Source organism: Pseudopipra pipra, chromosome 2 (genome assembly GCF_036250125.1).
Source record: "Pseudopipra pipra isolate bDixPip1 chromosome 2, bDixPip1.hap1, whole genome shotgun sequence".
NCBI lineage: Eukaryota > Metazoa > Chordata > Aves > Passeriformes > Pipridae > Pseudopipra > Pseudopipra pipra.
The window spans coordinates 110,374,345-110,391,522 of record NC_087550.1 but is presented as its reverse complement, the minus strand read 5'-3'; the positions used below and the strand labels follow the sequence as shown (position 1 = coordinate 110,391,522).

The 17,178-nt window shown below is 35.4% G+C and overlaps 1 protein-coding gene across 3 annotated transcripts in view; it reads left to right on the top strand.

Annotated features, from left to right (window-relative positions):
• CFAP47 (cilia and flagella associated protein 47) overlaps nucleotides 1-17,178 on the top strand; it is a 281,915-nt gene that overhangs the window by 23,943 nt on the left and 240,794 nt on the right. For all 3 annotated transcript variants that reach the window (XM_064646845.1, XM_064646846.1, XM_064646844.1), the window contains exons 18-24: nucleotides 581-712; nucleotides 1,455-1,532; nucleotides 2,046-2,190; nucleotides 3,705-3,799; nucleotides 11,306-11,453; nucleotides 14,382-14,482; nucleotides 15,679-15,838. In XM_064646845.1, the coding sequence (XP_064502915.1) occupies nucleotides 581-712; nucleotides 1,455-1,532; nucleotides 2,046-2,190; nucleotides 3,705-3,799; nucleotides 11,306-11,453; nucleotides 14,382-14,482; nucleotides 15,679-15,838 (859 nt within the window). The remainder of the gene's footprint in view (nucleotides 1-580; nucleotides 713-1,454; nucleotides 1,533-2,045; nucleotides 2,191-3,704; nucleotides 3,800-11,305; nucleotides 11,454-14,381; nucleotides 14,483-15,678; nucleotides 15,839-17,178) is intronic.

Sequence of the window (17,178 nt, the reverse complement as noted above, 5' to 3'; positions counted from 1 at the left end):
AAGAGATGCCTGGTTGGTCTTGCTCATTATCACTTTTCAAAGCTACACTTTAAAAAGTTGTCTGTTTGGAGTGCATTAGAAGAGAACAAATTCTATTTTGTCTTTACTAACTGTGGGTAAATGGAATATTTACTTCTCATATTATTACTGAGCTGTAGAGTATTGGGTTTCTGTGTCCTATCTTCTTACTGTGAATGTCAAAAAAGAAGTGATGAATTTATTTGTCACTGAAAAAAAATTTATGTAGAATGTTTTGAAGACTTGCTGGATAGCAAGTGTTAATTTTAATAACTTAATGAAAACAACCTGAAAACCAGAATGATAAGTTTCCAGTTGGTGGGCAAAGAGTAATTCATAGTAGAAACTGAGAGTCATCTTTAGAAATCTGCTATTTTATTTTGTTAACCTGCATTTTTCCCCAAACTTTTAAGTCCAAATTAGCATTATATGCTATGAAGGTTCTCCTTGTAAGAATATAAAATCTTTAAGATGGATATATTGATAAAAATAAAACAACACCCACCAAACCAAACCAACCCGAACACCTTTTTCAGTCCATTTCTTGTTTGTGTTTGTGAAGGTTCGTGATCCAAACCCGCTGCCTGGAATGACCATCACCCCCTCGCAAGGAGTGCTGCCTGTGGGGGGCACCGCTGATCTCAAAATCTCCTTCACTCCGAATGCAAACATGACTTTTGATAAGAATGTGGAGGTACTCAAAACTGGAAGGACTTTGTCTTTTGAGTGTTAAGCTGTGTGTTCATGTATGTACATTTTTACGTATCTTGTGGATTTTATCTCCAGTGTTCTAACACTTTTCAAGGTATTCTTGCAGCAGATGATAACTGCTATAACCTATTCTGTTGTTTTGTCTAGCATTCCTCAGAACAATTGTATCTACTTGCTACCAGCACCTCTGTCAAGCAGTTGTGTCATAGTATGCTTTCCACTCCTCACAGCTGCTGGATACAGCTTTCTCCTGTTGGAAAAAACGTGCTCATTCTAGTAATACAGCCTCCTGCAACATTATTTTTATCTGCAGAAGCAGGGAGGACTGGTCTTTCTTAAAACTTTGGGTTGGTTTTTTTAGTTTGTTTGTCTGTTTTTGTGTTTTTAATAGACAGCCAAATCTATCCCTGATGTGGAATGCCACAAAGATATGATTTGAAGCCACATAACACTGGAATCTGTTAATATATGTTCTAGAAAACAAAGGCATGTTTTTTACCTCCTCATATTTCCATAGCAGAAATGCATTATATTATAAAAGCAGAGTTATTTTCATATTTTCATTACAATTTATACTGAATGTCTCTCTCCACTCTGTATCTGTGGGGGAAGGGTTGCTTTGTTTTTTTGTGTTAAACTTTTTTTCATGTAATTGTGAAAGATTTGGTGAGATAGTTCTGTTAAAATGACCTTGTCAGCAATCTCACTGTTGTCCATTCTCTTAGGTAGAAGTGCGAAGTGCAGGAGCACAAGTTCTTAGGGTTAGTGGATTTGTAGAGGTCTCTGAAATAAGCATGAGTGTGGTAAGTATGAGGAAATTGTAGCAATTGGTAAGATTGATTGTTTTGCTTTATCTAAGTGTCAAAGAGGCTCCTCCCTACTTCATATTTGTCATTTTTTCCTATACTAACTTCCCGAGAGAATCGTCAAGGAGAACTTAGGAAGAGATATTACAAACCAAATGTACATATAACAGTTGCACTAAATGATAACTGACAGCTTTAGCTTTTGAACTTGTTAAAAGGGAGAAGTTTTCTTAAGCTAGTTATAGCAAAGAGTGAAATAAAGGGAAAAATAATCCATTGATCTGTTTACTGAATGATGAAAACTTTCCTGATGGTGTAACTGGACTTAATATTGAATTCTAAACTCTTGTGCTTTGTGTCCTGGAAAGATTTTAATGATATGGGTTATGCAAGACTATTGATTAACCAATACTGTTATTGTGGATCTTGTACAGTTATTTTTTTTCACATTATGTTCAGTTATAAACTTGACTTCACAGTGGTTTGACCCATTTTTCTTTAAACTTACAGGAGCGAGTGGACTTCGGTGGCGTTTATGTTGGTGCTACAAGTTCAATTCCATTTTTGCTGCAGAACAAAGGACAATCACGTACCAGAGTGGAGTTTGATTTTTCTAAGAATAAGGATTTTAAACTGGATACTAATGACCATTCAGGTATTTGCCTTTGCTGTATCAGAATTTTTGTTAAATAAAGAATGGGTAATACTAAGGGAAAATCTGTCAGGCTATTTCTGGTAGACAAATTTTCTCAGATGAGAAAACCTAAAGCAATTATTTTAAAAGTGTTGCTTAATATAAATTAAGAGGAGACATTTTGGTTTGCCTGCAAAATGACATTTGACAAAAATAAGTATTTGCAAAATGTCAGGTTGTCTGTAGGTTTTTTCCCCCTTTTTTTTCTGCTATAGTTGCTAAAGTATAACAAATAAAAAAGTTTTAGTACCCTCTCACCAGTTAAAATAAAAAAAAAAAAAAGAAAATCCAAACAAACAAAGTCAAACAACTATATTCATTTCCTATTCATGGACTCATGCCCACTGTTTTGACAATGTTTACCCTTCAATTAATTCACCATCAGTATAAGTCCAGACTTTTCTTTTTCCTGAAGGCACAGGGTGTCTGCAGGTTAATCACAGGACCTCTGTTCTACACAATGCCCAACTCAGAATGACATTGGGCCAAGATGTGGAATGTTATTGCTATTCTTTTTTTCTTGGTAGAACTAGTGCAGATTCTTATCCTTTACTTGTTGTTCCACAACCCTTTCCTACTTCAGTCATGGCATCTCCTTTGCTGTTCCAACATCATTATTCACAAGAGAATTTTGCAGCTTGAGCCTGCAAACTCAGGAAATAAGGGCTCTGCAAGACAGTATTATAAAATATAGTTGTATCTTTATGTTGAACTATATGTGGATGATGACAAAAAATGATCTGACAAGGAGAGCGAGATTTTCTTATCATGTGGTGCATTTAAAAGGGAAGGGAAGGTGAGGGCTCTTCGTCAGTCACCTTAATTTGGAAAAGAGCTGTAGGACTTTGTACAACAGGCAAGTAACCAGCATGGGAATAGACTCGTTGCACATGATTTCTTTATCAGAGTTTGTGTTTGAAATCGAATGGTGAATACTGATCCTGGTGTTCCTGGATGAATACTGGTCTGGGAGGAATGTTATGTTCTTTGTTGGAAACCCATGCTTCTGCCAGTGTCTTCAAATAGGACATGAAAATCTGAAAAATGAAGCAAGCCTTATTGGTAAACCTCTGTGTTGTAGATTATGCCTAAAAGTCATTTTAAAAAAACAGTGTCAGCCAACTATTTTTCTCCCTGTAGTATTAGTTTTCATTATATAATTAACTATTTTTGCCTTACACTTTTATTCAAAGGTAAATGACACTGTTTTGGTTTTGACTTTTATTTCCTCTCAAATATTGTGTTCTCCCAAGTCAGTAACTCCAGTCAAAGTTGCTGGTGATTGATACTTCTCAAAATTACCTCCAGAATCCTTATGAGAGATACTATATTCCTTTGTAACTTTGTGAGAAATGTTTACCATACAAATATGTAGATACTTTATGTTGGAAATCACTTCGAAGTACTGCAACTATTACAAAGTTGATATTTCCTGCACTAACATCTGAAATTTGATTCTGAATTTTGTTTGGCAGTGATTGAGTGCTGTTCTTCAAAGCCTTATTTGTATTCAGTTAACTTAAAGGAGGAGTCTGCTTTGGAATGCTTCTTGACCTTTGTGCCAAAAGAGGTAGGTTTATGGGACAGTGGTGGTCATGTTAATTAAAGTCATGCTCTGCGATATTTCTGTGGTGGGGGAATAGAGACTTTAGATACCCATTTTAGTGTGTGCAATAGTTTTATAATTAGTAACCCAGTTCTTAAGATAAATAACCTCTATATAATTTAAATGTTTTACATACGCAAAGAATATACACTTTATCAGTGACTTAAAAATGGTGTAATTTTATACTGAAATGTCTTACCACACATTCACTAAATCATTCAACAGACCTGCAGCCGTTTTCTTTTGTGTAGCTGTTCGGGCTTTAACTCTCAGATGACCAAGGGGCTGCAAAAGTAGAGGAGTTTTACATGTCGTAAAGATTGGCAAAGTTGCTTTCTGATCAAGCTATTTGAGGGAAAAAACATGAGATTTTGAGTTAGTTTTACATTAGGAAATCAGCATTTTATTGGCAGTAACTGTCAGTAGAGAATGCTGTAGCAAATTTTAAATCTAAACATATTGAAAAATGCTTTAGAAATGGAGAGTTTTGGGTTTCCACATATTTGGAGAGCAACAAACTGAAAGAAAACTTAATCTTTAATATCATGAATGAGAACAAGCAACTGGGACTCACTTCTATAGCATATAAATCTGTTGCATTATCTGCATTTTTACCTTAGAAAAAGAAATGACTATCAGAGACAACACACCTTGAAAGGGTGAACAGTATTCTATTTTAAACCCCCCCCTTCCCATCACATTCCCCATCTTCCCAGCACTTCAGTATAGAGGAAATTCCTTCATTCAAAGCATCATTCAAATAATATTTGTGTATTATAAACGGTGTCTGGTAACACTGTGATTTTCTTCTGTGTACACATGGAAGCTATTGTGAATAACTGATGGGGTGACTTTATAGCACATACACTACTCTGAAATGATTTTTGCTGACAGAACATGAGTCAATAGATTCATAAAAAATTCCTTCTGTAGTACAGCAGGCCTTGAGGTTAAGGGAGAAGCAGTAGTTGTCATATCTTTAAGTATCTTAACAGTTCTGATGCAACACTCATAAGCAAGATAGTCAGAATTAAACTAGATACAGTGTCAGGAAGTATGTAATTGTTTGCAAAATGGTACGTACAGAATATTATCAATGACCTATAGTCAAGCTGGAAAGAAACTCAGCAAGGGAAAATGCTGACATTTTCATTTAAATAGTAAAGGTCAATAATAGAAATGCAAGAGTAGATGATAATGTTGGAGTAATTTTCCTGGGGCACCTTATACCTCATAGCCAACTACTAAGTGTTGCTGTAGGTAAATGTCTTTATTTCGGTTTTCCCTTCTCTTCACCTGCTCATAGTCTTTCTGTCTCCCTTTGCCCCTGGGGCTGGGTAAGCTGGGTGCCACCAGGGCTTCCCTTCTGCTTCCAGTGTATTATTGCCTGCCTGTCAGGGGGCAGTTTTTTGCAAGGCAAGACATGCCCAAGGACACTTAGAGCTCACAGCCCACTGGTACTTACAAATGAGCATCACTGAGTTAGTGCAGCACTGTGGTAGGTGGCAGCAAGAGCGCTGACTAGTGTTAAATGAAGTTGCCCAGTATGAGGTGACTATAGGAAGCATCTGGAAGTGCATGTACCCCCCAGGATGCTGTAGCTTTTTCTTTACTTAACTCCTGCAAAGCAGAATACTAATAAAAAGCATAGTTCTGTTAAGAAAGCAGTCCAGGTATCAGCATCTCTTATTGTGATCAGAAACTGTCAGAAGTTACTGATTCTTAAAACATTCCCCTTTGGATCTCAGTTCTTAAAACATTCCCCTTTGGATCTCAGTTCTTTACCGTTCTACCTCATCTACCTCATCTCCTTTTCTCACCAGATTTCTTCCTTCTCTTTCCTGACTTTCCAGTCTTGAAAAAAACCTCTAATCTCTCTATTTTGAGCTTCCCCTATTCAGGTTTCACGGTTCCAAGTGCTATTTCCTGCCTCTGCACTTGAACAGCTGTTTCTCTGATCTCATCACTTTTTTTTTAACAACTACTCTTACCCAGCTTACCTCCCAGCTGCTACAAACCTTCTGTATCCCATCAGGTTGCATTCTTTTCTGTCTGCCTTCTGGTTTTACTAAAACTTCCTGCTGTTGTAGTCATTACTGACAACTATACCCTATAAACCAACAAAACCCCACTATACTGATGTTACTGGTAAGAAAGGAGAGACATGAATTTAGGAAAAGTCAGAAAAAAAATAACTCAGAAGCTTTGCTAAAAAAAAAAATCAAACCCCCATGAAATCATTTTAGTGTAGTTTAAAAATTTATTAAAATGACTTGAATTATTGATGTAAGGTTTTAAGTAATTTAGTCTTGAATGCAATCTTGAATTCTCCTGCTAAAAATCAACTAGGCAGTAGCTTTTATTCAAAACTCAAAAACCTTCAGATCAACAAATGAAGTTAATATAAGGGAACTCTGAATAACTCCTGCAGTTCTCACTAAAATGGAGAATGTACAAATGCATGTGAAATCAAAAGATGCTCTTAGAGATGAATTGTCTTGGCATGCTTAAAAAATAGATCTTAAAAAATTCTGAGACAATTTCTTCAGTATTCTAAGTGTTAAATGGAGTCAATGCATTATAGATGAGGCTGTGATGCTACTCAGACACAGCATGGCTGTGCCTCCCTGTTATTCCAGTGTCTCAGAAGGTGTTGGAGGTGACAGGGCTCTCTGCCTCAGTGGTGAGAGTTTAACCTTAGTGTTTGTTGGCTGTGAAAGTCAGAGCTGTCAACGAAAGCAGGATAAAAAATAAATATATAAATAGGTAAGCTAGCCAATACTTCTGAATATCCTATTTATATGCAGGTTGTGTGCTTCTTTCTTCTCTGTTCTGATATAACTTTATTTGAGAGACACTTCAGTTATGTTTTAATTTTTTTTTTCACTGAAGTATAAGGAGGTTCAGCCACCTGAACATGTGATTGGCTACACTGGGTTCTCATTTCAGAGTACAAAAAACCCCAAACAAACCAAACAAAAAATACCAACAACCCACGACTATCTGGCCAAAGATCTGTTGTAGCTCCCTCCTCCCTATCCAGATCCAGAGCTAAACACCATGACTAATCATATTATTTATTGACGGATTTCTGTCAGTGACTACTTTGGAACTGAATTTTAAATCATACTGTCCATAAAGCATGGAAACCTGGCTTTTCTGACCATGGCTCTCCTGCAAGTTACCTGCCCAGGTAGCATTGGGGAGCACTTCATTCCTTTAGTTTTGTGTGAGGGAAGCAGACAGCACGTGGTCACTTTGGAGACTGGCTTATCTTTGTTCCTCAAGTGCTGCTGTGCTTCTCCAGGCAGGATGATCCCCCTGCAGCAGTGTCCTGCCTGGTCTGCTAAGGAAAGCAAAGTGCAGGAGTGTACTGCTTCAAAATGACTTTTTTTTTTTTTTTTTTTTTTTTAAACTCTGCTGGAAAATAACAAATTCCAGCATCTTGGAAAAAAGACAAAATGCACAGCTGTGTAATAATGAAGCCTATGAGGGCCTTTGATTGAGATAAATAGAGCAAGTCACACCTGTCAGAGCTTATTGCCTAAGCTTGTGCTGGAGAAGTGACAGGTGTTTTGGTGGGGTGTTTTTGTCCTTTTAAATGACTTTTTTTTTTTTTTTCTTAATGAAAGAACAGATTTGTGGTATAAGAAATGAATTCTATGGAAAATCTGCAGCTGTGGAATTACAGGGTATTGCCGGTGTGTCATCTTTGACCATATACAAGGGGAAGATTTAGTTTTATTTCAGGGTTTTGAGTGATGACTTTGAACATCAGTTACATTATTCATTGTGGAAGCTGCTTATCTCTGATATAAACCTGGGGAACTTAGGCTGCATGAAAGATTTCAGTATGGTTTAAGGAAAAGCTGATGTTAAATCTGAGGGAAGTCTGGGAATGTATATTGGATTCAGTTGCAGGACATAAATCTTTGGTTTTGCAATTAGGTTTAAATTTGAATCAAACCGATTTTTTCTAACGTATGTTACATTTTCTCTCCTTATGTCACTGCTGAGTTTGTGTGTTGTTAGTGGTATAAATAAATAAACTTTAGAGTCAGCATTTACACAAATGCTTCAAGATCTTTGAACAATCTGCATGTTATTATATGATAAATACAAGAGTACTATCCTTTACAGATGTTTTAATTTGATTTTAAGTAATAAATTAGCTTACTGATTTACTTACAATTTCCTGTGAAGTTGTACTGTGAAAGAAAGTACTGTAATTTTAAGGGTTGTCATATATTAAGTATATAAATCCTGGATTTGACAGCAATTTTTTTTTCAACCTTGAGAATATATGCTCTATTGGAATTATGGTTAGAAAGTTGTATTTTAGGCCTTATGCATACATTATTGCACTAGAGTACTTAGTAAAGACAAAAATTAGGTAACCACTTTGGAAGTGTTTTCTGAAAATAACCTCATTGTTTTTTCTACCCTCAACTTGACGACTGTGCTTGAGTTTATTTATTTTTTATCCATGAATTTTATACAAAATACTGTTTTGCTTGTCATGTTTTCTGAGGTTGTGTTCCCCCCTTTTGTTTCTTTCCTTATACCAAGTATTTAGGATTGAGGCAGGAAGCCATTCAGCCATGTTTATTCTCCAGTGTTGGGCTTAGAGCTACCACACTCTTGGTATCAAACCTATATCATAAATTCAAATATATTTTGGAAGCAGAACTTTCCTGATCAGATAGATTCCTTGAAATCAATAAGTTTTATTTGGTTAGTAATTCTAGCAAAAAAATTTGAAGGTATTTTAAAGTACCATCTAAATAAAACTTTTACAGGAACATGAGTTTATTTAAAGAATTGTAAATTCTGGTGGCAGCCTAATCAAGCATCCTTTTTCTGGCATCCTTTGGAGATGTTCTATGTGAACATGTAGCAAAACGGCTCCTTTGTCTCACGTGACTGGTCTTTCTAAAGTTTCTTTTGAAGTATTTTAGTTGCTAAGACTACCACTCTGTAGATGATGCCTCCTTTCCAAACAACATGCATAATTAGTGTACATCAGGACAGGAAAAATGTCTCTTATAATGACAAACAAACATGAGTGTTTGTGAAAGAACTCTCCCTAGGCTGCTTGCTTCCTGCCCCTCCTGTATTCTCTGGTGTATGAAGTTAAATGCAGCTTCAGGAAAATATCCCAATAGATAAGTAACTATAAAGTATTTATAGATTATCTAAAAAGCAAGTGCAAATCCAGTAATAGTCTAAGGATTTATTATTTTAAATATTGTAATTAGTTTTTTAATTATATAATCTTATAAAAGAATTTTCTGTTATGATGTTGGAGAAATGAAAAATGAATCATAAATGAAAAAGAAACATAATGATTCTACTTGCAAAGTGAAGTCCTAATAATTGAAATTAATTTTTAATTCTGTTTCAACAATGTGTGTATGTGTACGAATTACAATGTTATTTCTGGTTATATATTTTTTAAAGGATTTTTCATTTGTAATATAGGTTAGCTAATGTGCAGCTAATTAGGCAAAGATATGTGTGAATAAAATAAAAGCTATGATTTGTTCTCAATTATATAAATACATTTCTATGAGCTGTATTGGCTCTGAGTTTGCACCATTGGACTTCATAGCCAGTGTAGGTTTTCAGTGAACATCAGGCTCTGCGTGTAGTGAATTGAGGGTCTTGCACATACTTTCTTTTGTTTGCCAATTCCTGCCAAATAAAAAACTTGTTGCATAGTAAGACTAAACCAAATTTTCCTTATAGTTGGGATGAAAAGCAAGTTTTGAATAGCTGCTTTGGGAGAGGGACAAAAGGATTCCACCTTCTGTTGTCTGACCTAACCATACCAGTGTTGATGAAGAGCACTTGCAGTTCTAGACTGCACTCTTTTGCATAGCCAGTGCTGCCGTAGTATCTGTTGCAGACTAAGCCTCTTAATCTCACCAAACTTTAAAAATTCAGTAATTACAAGAACATATTTTGAAGGTGTAACTTGATGGAGATACTAATAATAGAAGAGTAAATCAAATCAGGAGATTTTTACTCAATCTTGATTTGACATATCTCGAGCATTAGTTACTAAGAAATCTTAAATGGCGTCCCCCATGTTAACTTTGTAAAGCCAATTCTACGTTATTAAATCTAATCATTATCAGATTTGAAGTATCAATATAAACCAAGAGACTGTGGCTACAAAAACTTGCCCTCATCCTATGCCTTCCTTTAGCTAAGCACAGATAGACAAAATGTTCCACAAGGCTCAGCACACATCTCGCTCACCAGGAGTGAGTAATTGTGTGTTACAAACCCTGCTGGAACTCCACACACTCTAAGTGCTGTGTGCTTGCTTCTCACTATCTAAGCTCTGTGTTGATTCTGTTACAGATGGATATGTGCCTCATGTCCTGGCTTAGGACAGTTTGGTTTTTCTTTCCTATCATTTATGAATTCTACTTGCTATCACAGCTGTGAAAGTGAAGAGTGATACACTATTTTCTGCAGTTTTTGAAAGCTTTTAAACAATTCACTAATTCTTTATACAGCTGGTTTTACTGCATCTTTTTAAGCAACATGAAGATTTTATAGGCCTGAGTCCTTTCTGGAGATTTTAGTAGCCTTCAAGGTGAAAACAGAATTCGAAGGACTCTTAACAGTGGTTTCAGTGCAGAAGTTTTGGTTTTTTTCTTCTGTTACCTTTGTTATGGTTGTCTGTACCTTTTGTCTGGAGCACATATTACTTTAGTGCATTGATCCTTAGAAAGACAGAGCAAGAGGCAAGAAATGGCTCTTTGAAAGGGCATTGTGAAATAAATTTGGCCTCTTGGAAGCACTGTCTGTCAAAATAGAGGATTCTGTACAAAACAAGTTCTAAACCCTGCTTACTTGAGGATGTGATTGCACAGATAAAATAAGGATCAAAATCGCTGGAATTTACACACCTAGAATTCAGTGGCATTTAATGACAAAGGTTTTAAGACTACTTTTTTTACCCCACAGTTTCTCAGTTTTAACTCATGTTCCACCTTGATCTCAGAGCCCATTTTGTTTATGCTGGGTATACCATAGTGGTTGACCTTTTATCTTCCTTCTTTGAGAAAGGCTTCCATAGCTTATGTAGCTTTGTTTTCCCTCCTCTTTGCTCAAGCTTCTGCACTGGGGCCACTGCTCCAATCTTTTTTCACTCAGGTGAGTGACTGGAGTGGAACACAACACTGTGATTTACCAGAAGCTTTGTCTGTAGTTTTGCTCATAACCCTGATACTTTTGGTCATATAGTTTTCTCCTCAGGATGGGGGAAAAAAATGCCTGGGTCCTGCTTGCTTAGAGGGTTGATTCTCAGTGCTAATAAATGATCATCCTATTAATATCACGATCAGGTCCTAAATTAATTTCTATAATTCTGCTGAAAGAGTAAACCACTCATGGTTCAAGAAGTACCTATATTTTCTTTGGGAATGTGACCACAATGATATTTTTTTCCTTTAGGTGGCAGCATATCACTTCACTCTTCCAGTTACTACTCCTCAGGCTGACTCTTCACTTACAACTTTGGTTGTATCTGCGAGTAAGCCTCCTCAGCCCCCTGCAGCGAAGCTCCCTGTGGCTCCTCCATGCTGTACAATTAAGGCAATTGGTAGGTAAACTGGGGGCTTAAAGAGCTGGTGGATACATATATTTGTAGAGATATCTTTGCTTGTATTCTAATTGCAGAGAATTGCTACTTAATTGGAATTTGGTGGATAATTGTATAATTTATACATTTCTTGGAAACTTGCAAAATTTTCAAATTTTGACTTGTATTTTTACATACATGTAAAGCTGAACTTTCTATGCGTAATTATGACACACTGAGAAAATATTTTTACATAGCCATTTGCCTTATGTAGAAATTAGTTTACCAAAACTCATTTTTGTGTCTACTCCTGCATTAGTATTTCTAGACTTCATCGTGCAAATCCCAATATTTACAGCAGTTCATCTGAAAAGTGTAGAAAAGTACCATGACAGTCATACTATTTTTCTGTCTTATCCTGTCAAAACCAGGATCTCTAGCTGTATTTGAAACTCCTTTAAAATGCTCCTGAATGGCTCTGATCCCATCTGTCCTGTCAGAGGTTGTTAATGGCCAAAGTTATGGGCCATTTGCCTGCAGCAAGAGATTGATGTCTCAAATGATTCTTGGGTGCTTTTCTTAGAAATAATTTGTGGTTCTCTTTATTTTCCTCTCTGATTCTTACAGTCATGTAGACCTATAAATTGTGAACATTTGAATACATTGGCTTCCTTCATCTTAGCTTTTAATCTATAGTCACTGTTTATTTGAGATGAGACTTAAGTACCGAGTATCTTCCAGGAATGATGTTTGTGTAATGTTTAAACCTTTTGGGAGCACTGAAGAAGGCTTGGCCAATTAAATGCATAATGTGAGGTAAAAGCAACACCAATTTTATTAGGTTTTATCTATATTTAGGTTCTTTTTTTGTTGTTTGTTTTTCTCTGTAGGGCTTTAACCTAAGTCTTACTTTTGAGACCTTTTAGAGTATCAAAGAACTCTGAGAGACCTGCTTTAGATCCTGTCATAGAAGTAAATTCACATTAAACGTTTCTAAATATATTTAGTTTAGAAACATTAGAGTAAAGGTGAAGATACATGTGTATATGAGATTACTAGGAAGCACTTCTTTAAGTAAAAATATGAGTCAAAGTGACAAATTTCTAGTGCAAAAGTGATTTATGTAACATGAAGAAAAAAATTTTTTCATTTTCCCTTTTTTTGTGGAATAATGAATAGATACAATTGCTAAGGCTCATGAATAACTGACAATCTTATCTAAATTTTATCACAAATTTGTGTTTCTGTGATGTAGAATTTATTCAACGTACCAGTATAGGCCAGCAACAAGTAATAATAGTATAAAAGAGAATATATAATACTTCCAATTTTAAGAAATACCTGAAAAAATGAAGTGTGACTTCTGTTTAAATTTGAGTATTAGAATTATATTCTTATGGGAATTTTGATGATCTGGGAGGAGGGAGAGAAGTCTAAATAAATGTCTTGATCACTCAGTGTTTCAGATAATCATTTGGATGCAGGCAACTAGCCAAATTATTTCAATGTTAAAAAAGAACTTCATAATTTGATTACATTCTGACAACTTAAAAATTATATCTGTCATTGATTCATTTCAGATTACCACTTTGAGAGCTAGAACTTAGTAAGATGCATCTTGTGAGCTCTAAGTTTTAATTTGACAAATAGGCCTAATTCTTACTGCTAGATGCTTTATGGCACATTTGTTTTCTGCTCTTACAATTGTTATTCCCTGTGACAGTTTTTGTGGTTGACCAGGATTCAGACTGCACAGGACAGTGTGGTTGACACTTAAATCAATAGCTTATATCTGATGTTTGTACTCAAGATTATTCAACCCAGTCTTTTAACTTCAGTGTAGTCAATATGTTTTCAATCCATCATGAATATTTTTTTAATTTTTTTTTTTTTAAAAGCAAAGGTTGTAGACTGTTTCAGCACCTGGAAAGGAGGGCAGGTCTCTTACTTAAATACTTGTAAGACTTTTCCCTTGGAGACTGCTTATAGGTATGTAAGAAAGCACTGAAAGAGAAAAAACAAACCAGGACAGAAAACTCGACTAGAAAAGTCTCAAGTCTAATCTCTGTCTGATACAAAGGAAAAGGATGTATTATCAATATAATGGACTCATGTGAGCTGAAATTTGTTTTAATAATCCATCTCAAAATTTTGTTTTGGCTGGGGAGATAATCTCCCTCATAGTGTTTGTCTTGCTGCATTCTCCTTGTACAGGGGTTTTGGTGAGAGTTGAGGACTTTGTGAGTGGCACAGTTGCATATTGGAGGAAGCATTCCAGCAGATTACGTTCCTATTTTGAAACAATATTACTTTATAGAGTTTATATACCTGTGCTCTGGAGAAATACAGGTTGTATTGCTGTTTACATAATGTGATATATGCGATTAGGAAATTCTTTGGGTTTTTTAGGGGGAGAAGAGAATTGATCAACACTGAGCACAGAGAAAACTTGCAGATTTTGATAAGAGGATACTGTGTGCTTCCAGTGTTGTTTCCAAGAATCAAAAAGAAGCTATGGGAACATATACCTTTGGGGTTTTTTTAAATTCTCACTTTAAACTCCATCCTTGGTGACAGTTTCTTTGTTGCAGCTGTATGAAATTAAGAGAAATGGTGTTCTTTAGGAAATCTTTCAAGTCTTTTCTGATGATTACTGTCAGAAATGTAAATGCATTCATCTGCAGTAGGAAGATCATGTGGCTCTCTTTATATGAAGGAGACATGCTGTAAGTCTGGTAGATATAAAATGTAAATAATTTTAATGTGACTAAAGAATAAGACAAAGTTAAATTACAGTAATTATATCTATAGTTTAGGAACAACAAAAAGAAAAACAAGGGGAGAAACTTTTGTGTTAAACACGTGCAGAAACTGATTTTATGAAGGGAATTTGAGAAAATATTTGTCAAATAATGCTGTATAAACATCTTAAATTGTTTTTTCCAACAGCACTTAATTCACTAGTGAAGTTCTCCTCAATGAAACTTAAATTTGAACAACATTCAAGTGACATGAATTTCGGTATTGCTGATGAGAGAGTGACTTCTCAGGTACGTAATCACAAGTGTTGTAGTTATTCTTGGCTTTAGCTTTTAATTAACCAAAAATGACTGGGAAAAGAATACAGTTTTGGGACACAAAATACATTTGTGTTCCAAATATATGGTTTAAATATTTTAAAGTTTTCCGTTGTGATTTTGCTCAGTTTTTGTGTTTGTCTTTTAATCGCTATAAATTTTTCCAAAACTCAAACTTGGACTTGTCCTGATTCTGATAATATGAGAAAGCTTGGGCACCATGAGAAAAATTAACCATTAATTGTGTAAGAAATAGCTTAGTTCTGAAGATTTTCTGCTTATACTAGTAAACTAGACAGTGGTGGTACTGGAATGCAATCGATGATGTTCCATACAGTGAAATTGCTGTCCCAGTACATTGTATGGTGCTGATCTGTGAAAACTGGCACCCTCCCCAAAAATTCCTGGTCATGATTTAGGGCTTAATAGGGAAAAATCACTAAATAGGATATTTGGAACACAGAGAATTTCTATGAATGTAAAACATACCATAACATAATTTATTGTTTCTAATTCCTGAGGGCTTTGCTTGGAAATCATAAAAAATTATTTTTGGCAATGATGGAAACACTTGAAATGCTTTTTCAAGTCCCTTCAGAAAACAATGATAATACAAAGTCAAGACATTTTCCTAGCTAGGGATGTTTTGGGAGCTGAAAAATAACTCTGAGATAAAGGAATTTAGGTGGGTTTTTTAAATTTATTTCTACTGTTTTCTTATTGAATTGAAAGAAGAGGATTTGAAAATATATTCTGAACTTCTTTTGTTTTCAATGTCTCCACCTGTAAATCTAAATGTGAGCCACGGAGTTTAGTGCTTGCTGTGCTTCATTTGTATCAGGAAAAAGTCCTCAGTTCTGTTTGGCTAAACACTCCCACTGTGATGCTTTGATCTATTTACCTCACATAAATGAAGTTTTTCCATTCTGGAAGGAAAGTATTGCTCTTTATGAATGTGGCGAGTGACTGGAAAGCATCTAGGCTGTGCAGATAGGCATACTCATCTTTGCAGATACAATAAACTGGGCTCTTCATTGCTTTCTAGGGCTCTCTTGCTTTCTTTTTGATGTGTTTGCAGAAAGAATGCTTAGGATAGAATGTGAAAAGTGTCATGGTGTTTGCTGTTTTCCCTCTTTCAACCTGTATGCCTTTTCTGCAAATATTTACAGGACCTTGACCTGAAGAATATCTCAAAGCATCGATTGACATGGAAATTGAATTGTGATGATGCAGACAAAAATATAGAATATGGTGTTTTCGACTTTAGTCTGCAGGCTGGATCTCTTAGTCCAGGTGTCAAAGTCAGTATAGCTGTATCGTTCTGCCCTCGTAAGTAATTTTATGAATTCTTATACAGACAGTTTGGCCAATGTATCACTTTCATAGGTATGTTTAAATGAGTTTATATGATGAATTCGATACTAGGACTTGTTTTAATCACTTAAGGTTTGTTGTAGTTCTGAGAAAACAAGACAGCTGCAGACCTAACAAAAAGCATGGAATAACTTCTTTTGAAATCGTATTATTTGAAAAGTCTGGTTTGCACACATAAAGCATCAAAAGCTGGAGTAGCTGTACCATTTTCAGTACTGCTCCTTCATGTTCATTTAGGTTGACTGACTTAGGTACTAAAGCTTTCCAAGGGTACTTGGCAAGTATGTGAACTTTTTTCTAAATAGCCATAATTTAGATAAGAATGGAAATTTCCTGTCTCAATGAGATAAAAAAAATCACTTAACTATGATATTTTTTTGAGTAATCTGCTCAGGTAATGAATCCCTAAGTAAAAATATGTAAAAAAGATTTCTAACAAAACTTGAGAGCATGAAGGAAGATGGTAATTAAGCACATATACCAGAAGAGGAATGACAGAATAGAAATATTAGGATTATACCTTATTCACAGTCAAGTGTTTAGGGTAGAGAGTAATATACAAGATTCACAGAATTGTAGAATATAACACTGTATTTGAGCTGATAAAGCCCCACCAGCATATGCAGCTGATGCCTACAGAACTCTTGTCATTTTGGCAGTTTGAGTGGCCTACTTTTGGGGCCCCAGCATTCTCAGGGAAGAAAAGTTGTTTTGTCGGTTGGATCTGATCCTGAGTCAGCAAGGGAGCATTCCTGTCCTAAAGAAAGATGCTGTTGTTGTTCTTTATCATAATATTTAAATGTCTAACTTGCATTGTGTACAATTTAATATACCTATATTTTTCTTTGTTTATAAGAGTCTTGCAATGATTCTGTATGAGAAATTGAGAAGCCTGTTAAATGTTGCTCTGTAAACGTTGTGAATGTGCAAGAGCAATATTTAATTCCATATGTTGCTTGGAGTTGCTTGTGTATTGCAGACTGTGAAGCAGAGCACAGCATACAAATAAAAGCCAATATTTTTAATTACTGGATAAATTGCATGTGTAAATTCAGATGTGTGTGTACATAAATATGACTGATAAATTATTGTAATTTGAAGTTATCTGTATTTTTTCTGTGTTCCCATATCTTTTGTTTACAGAAAATCATAAATAACTGTAAAAATCAATTACCCTCAGTTCAATGTTCTAAGTATTTTCCCATGATTTATAGCGTACTTGTGCTATACCTTCAGTGAATATCATTAGTCTTTCTTGTAAGAGAACATTAGGTACATCAAAACCCACATGGGAG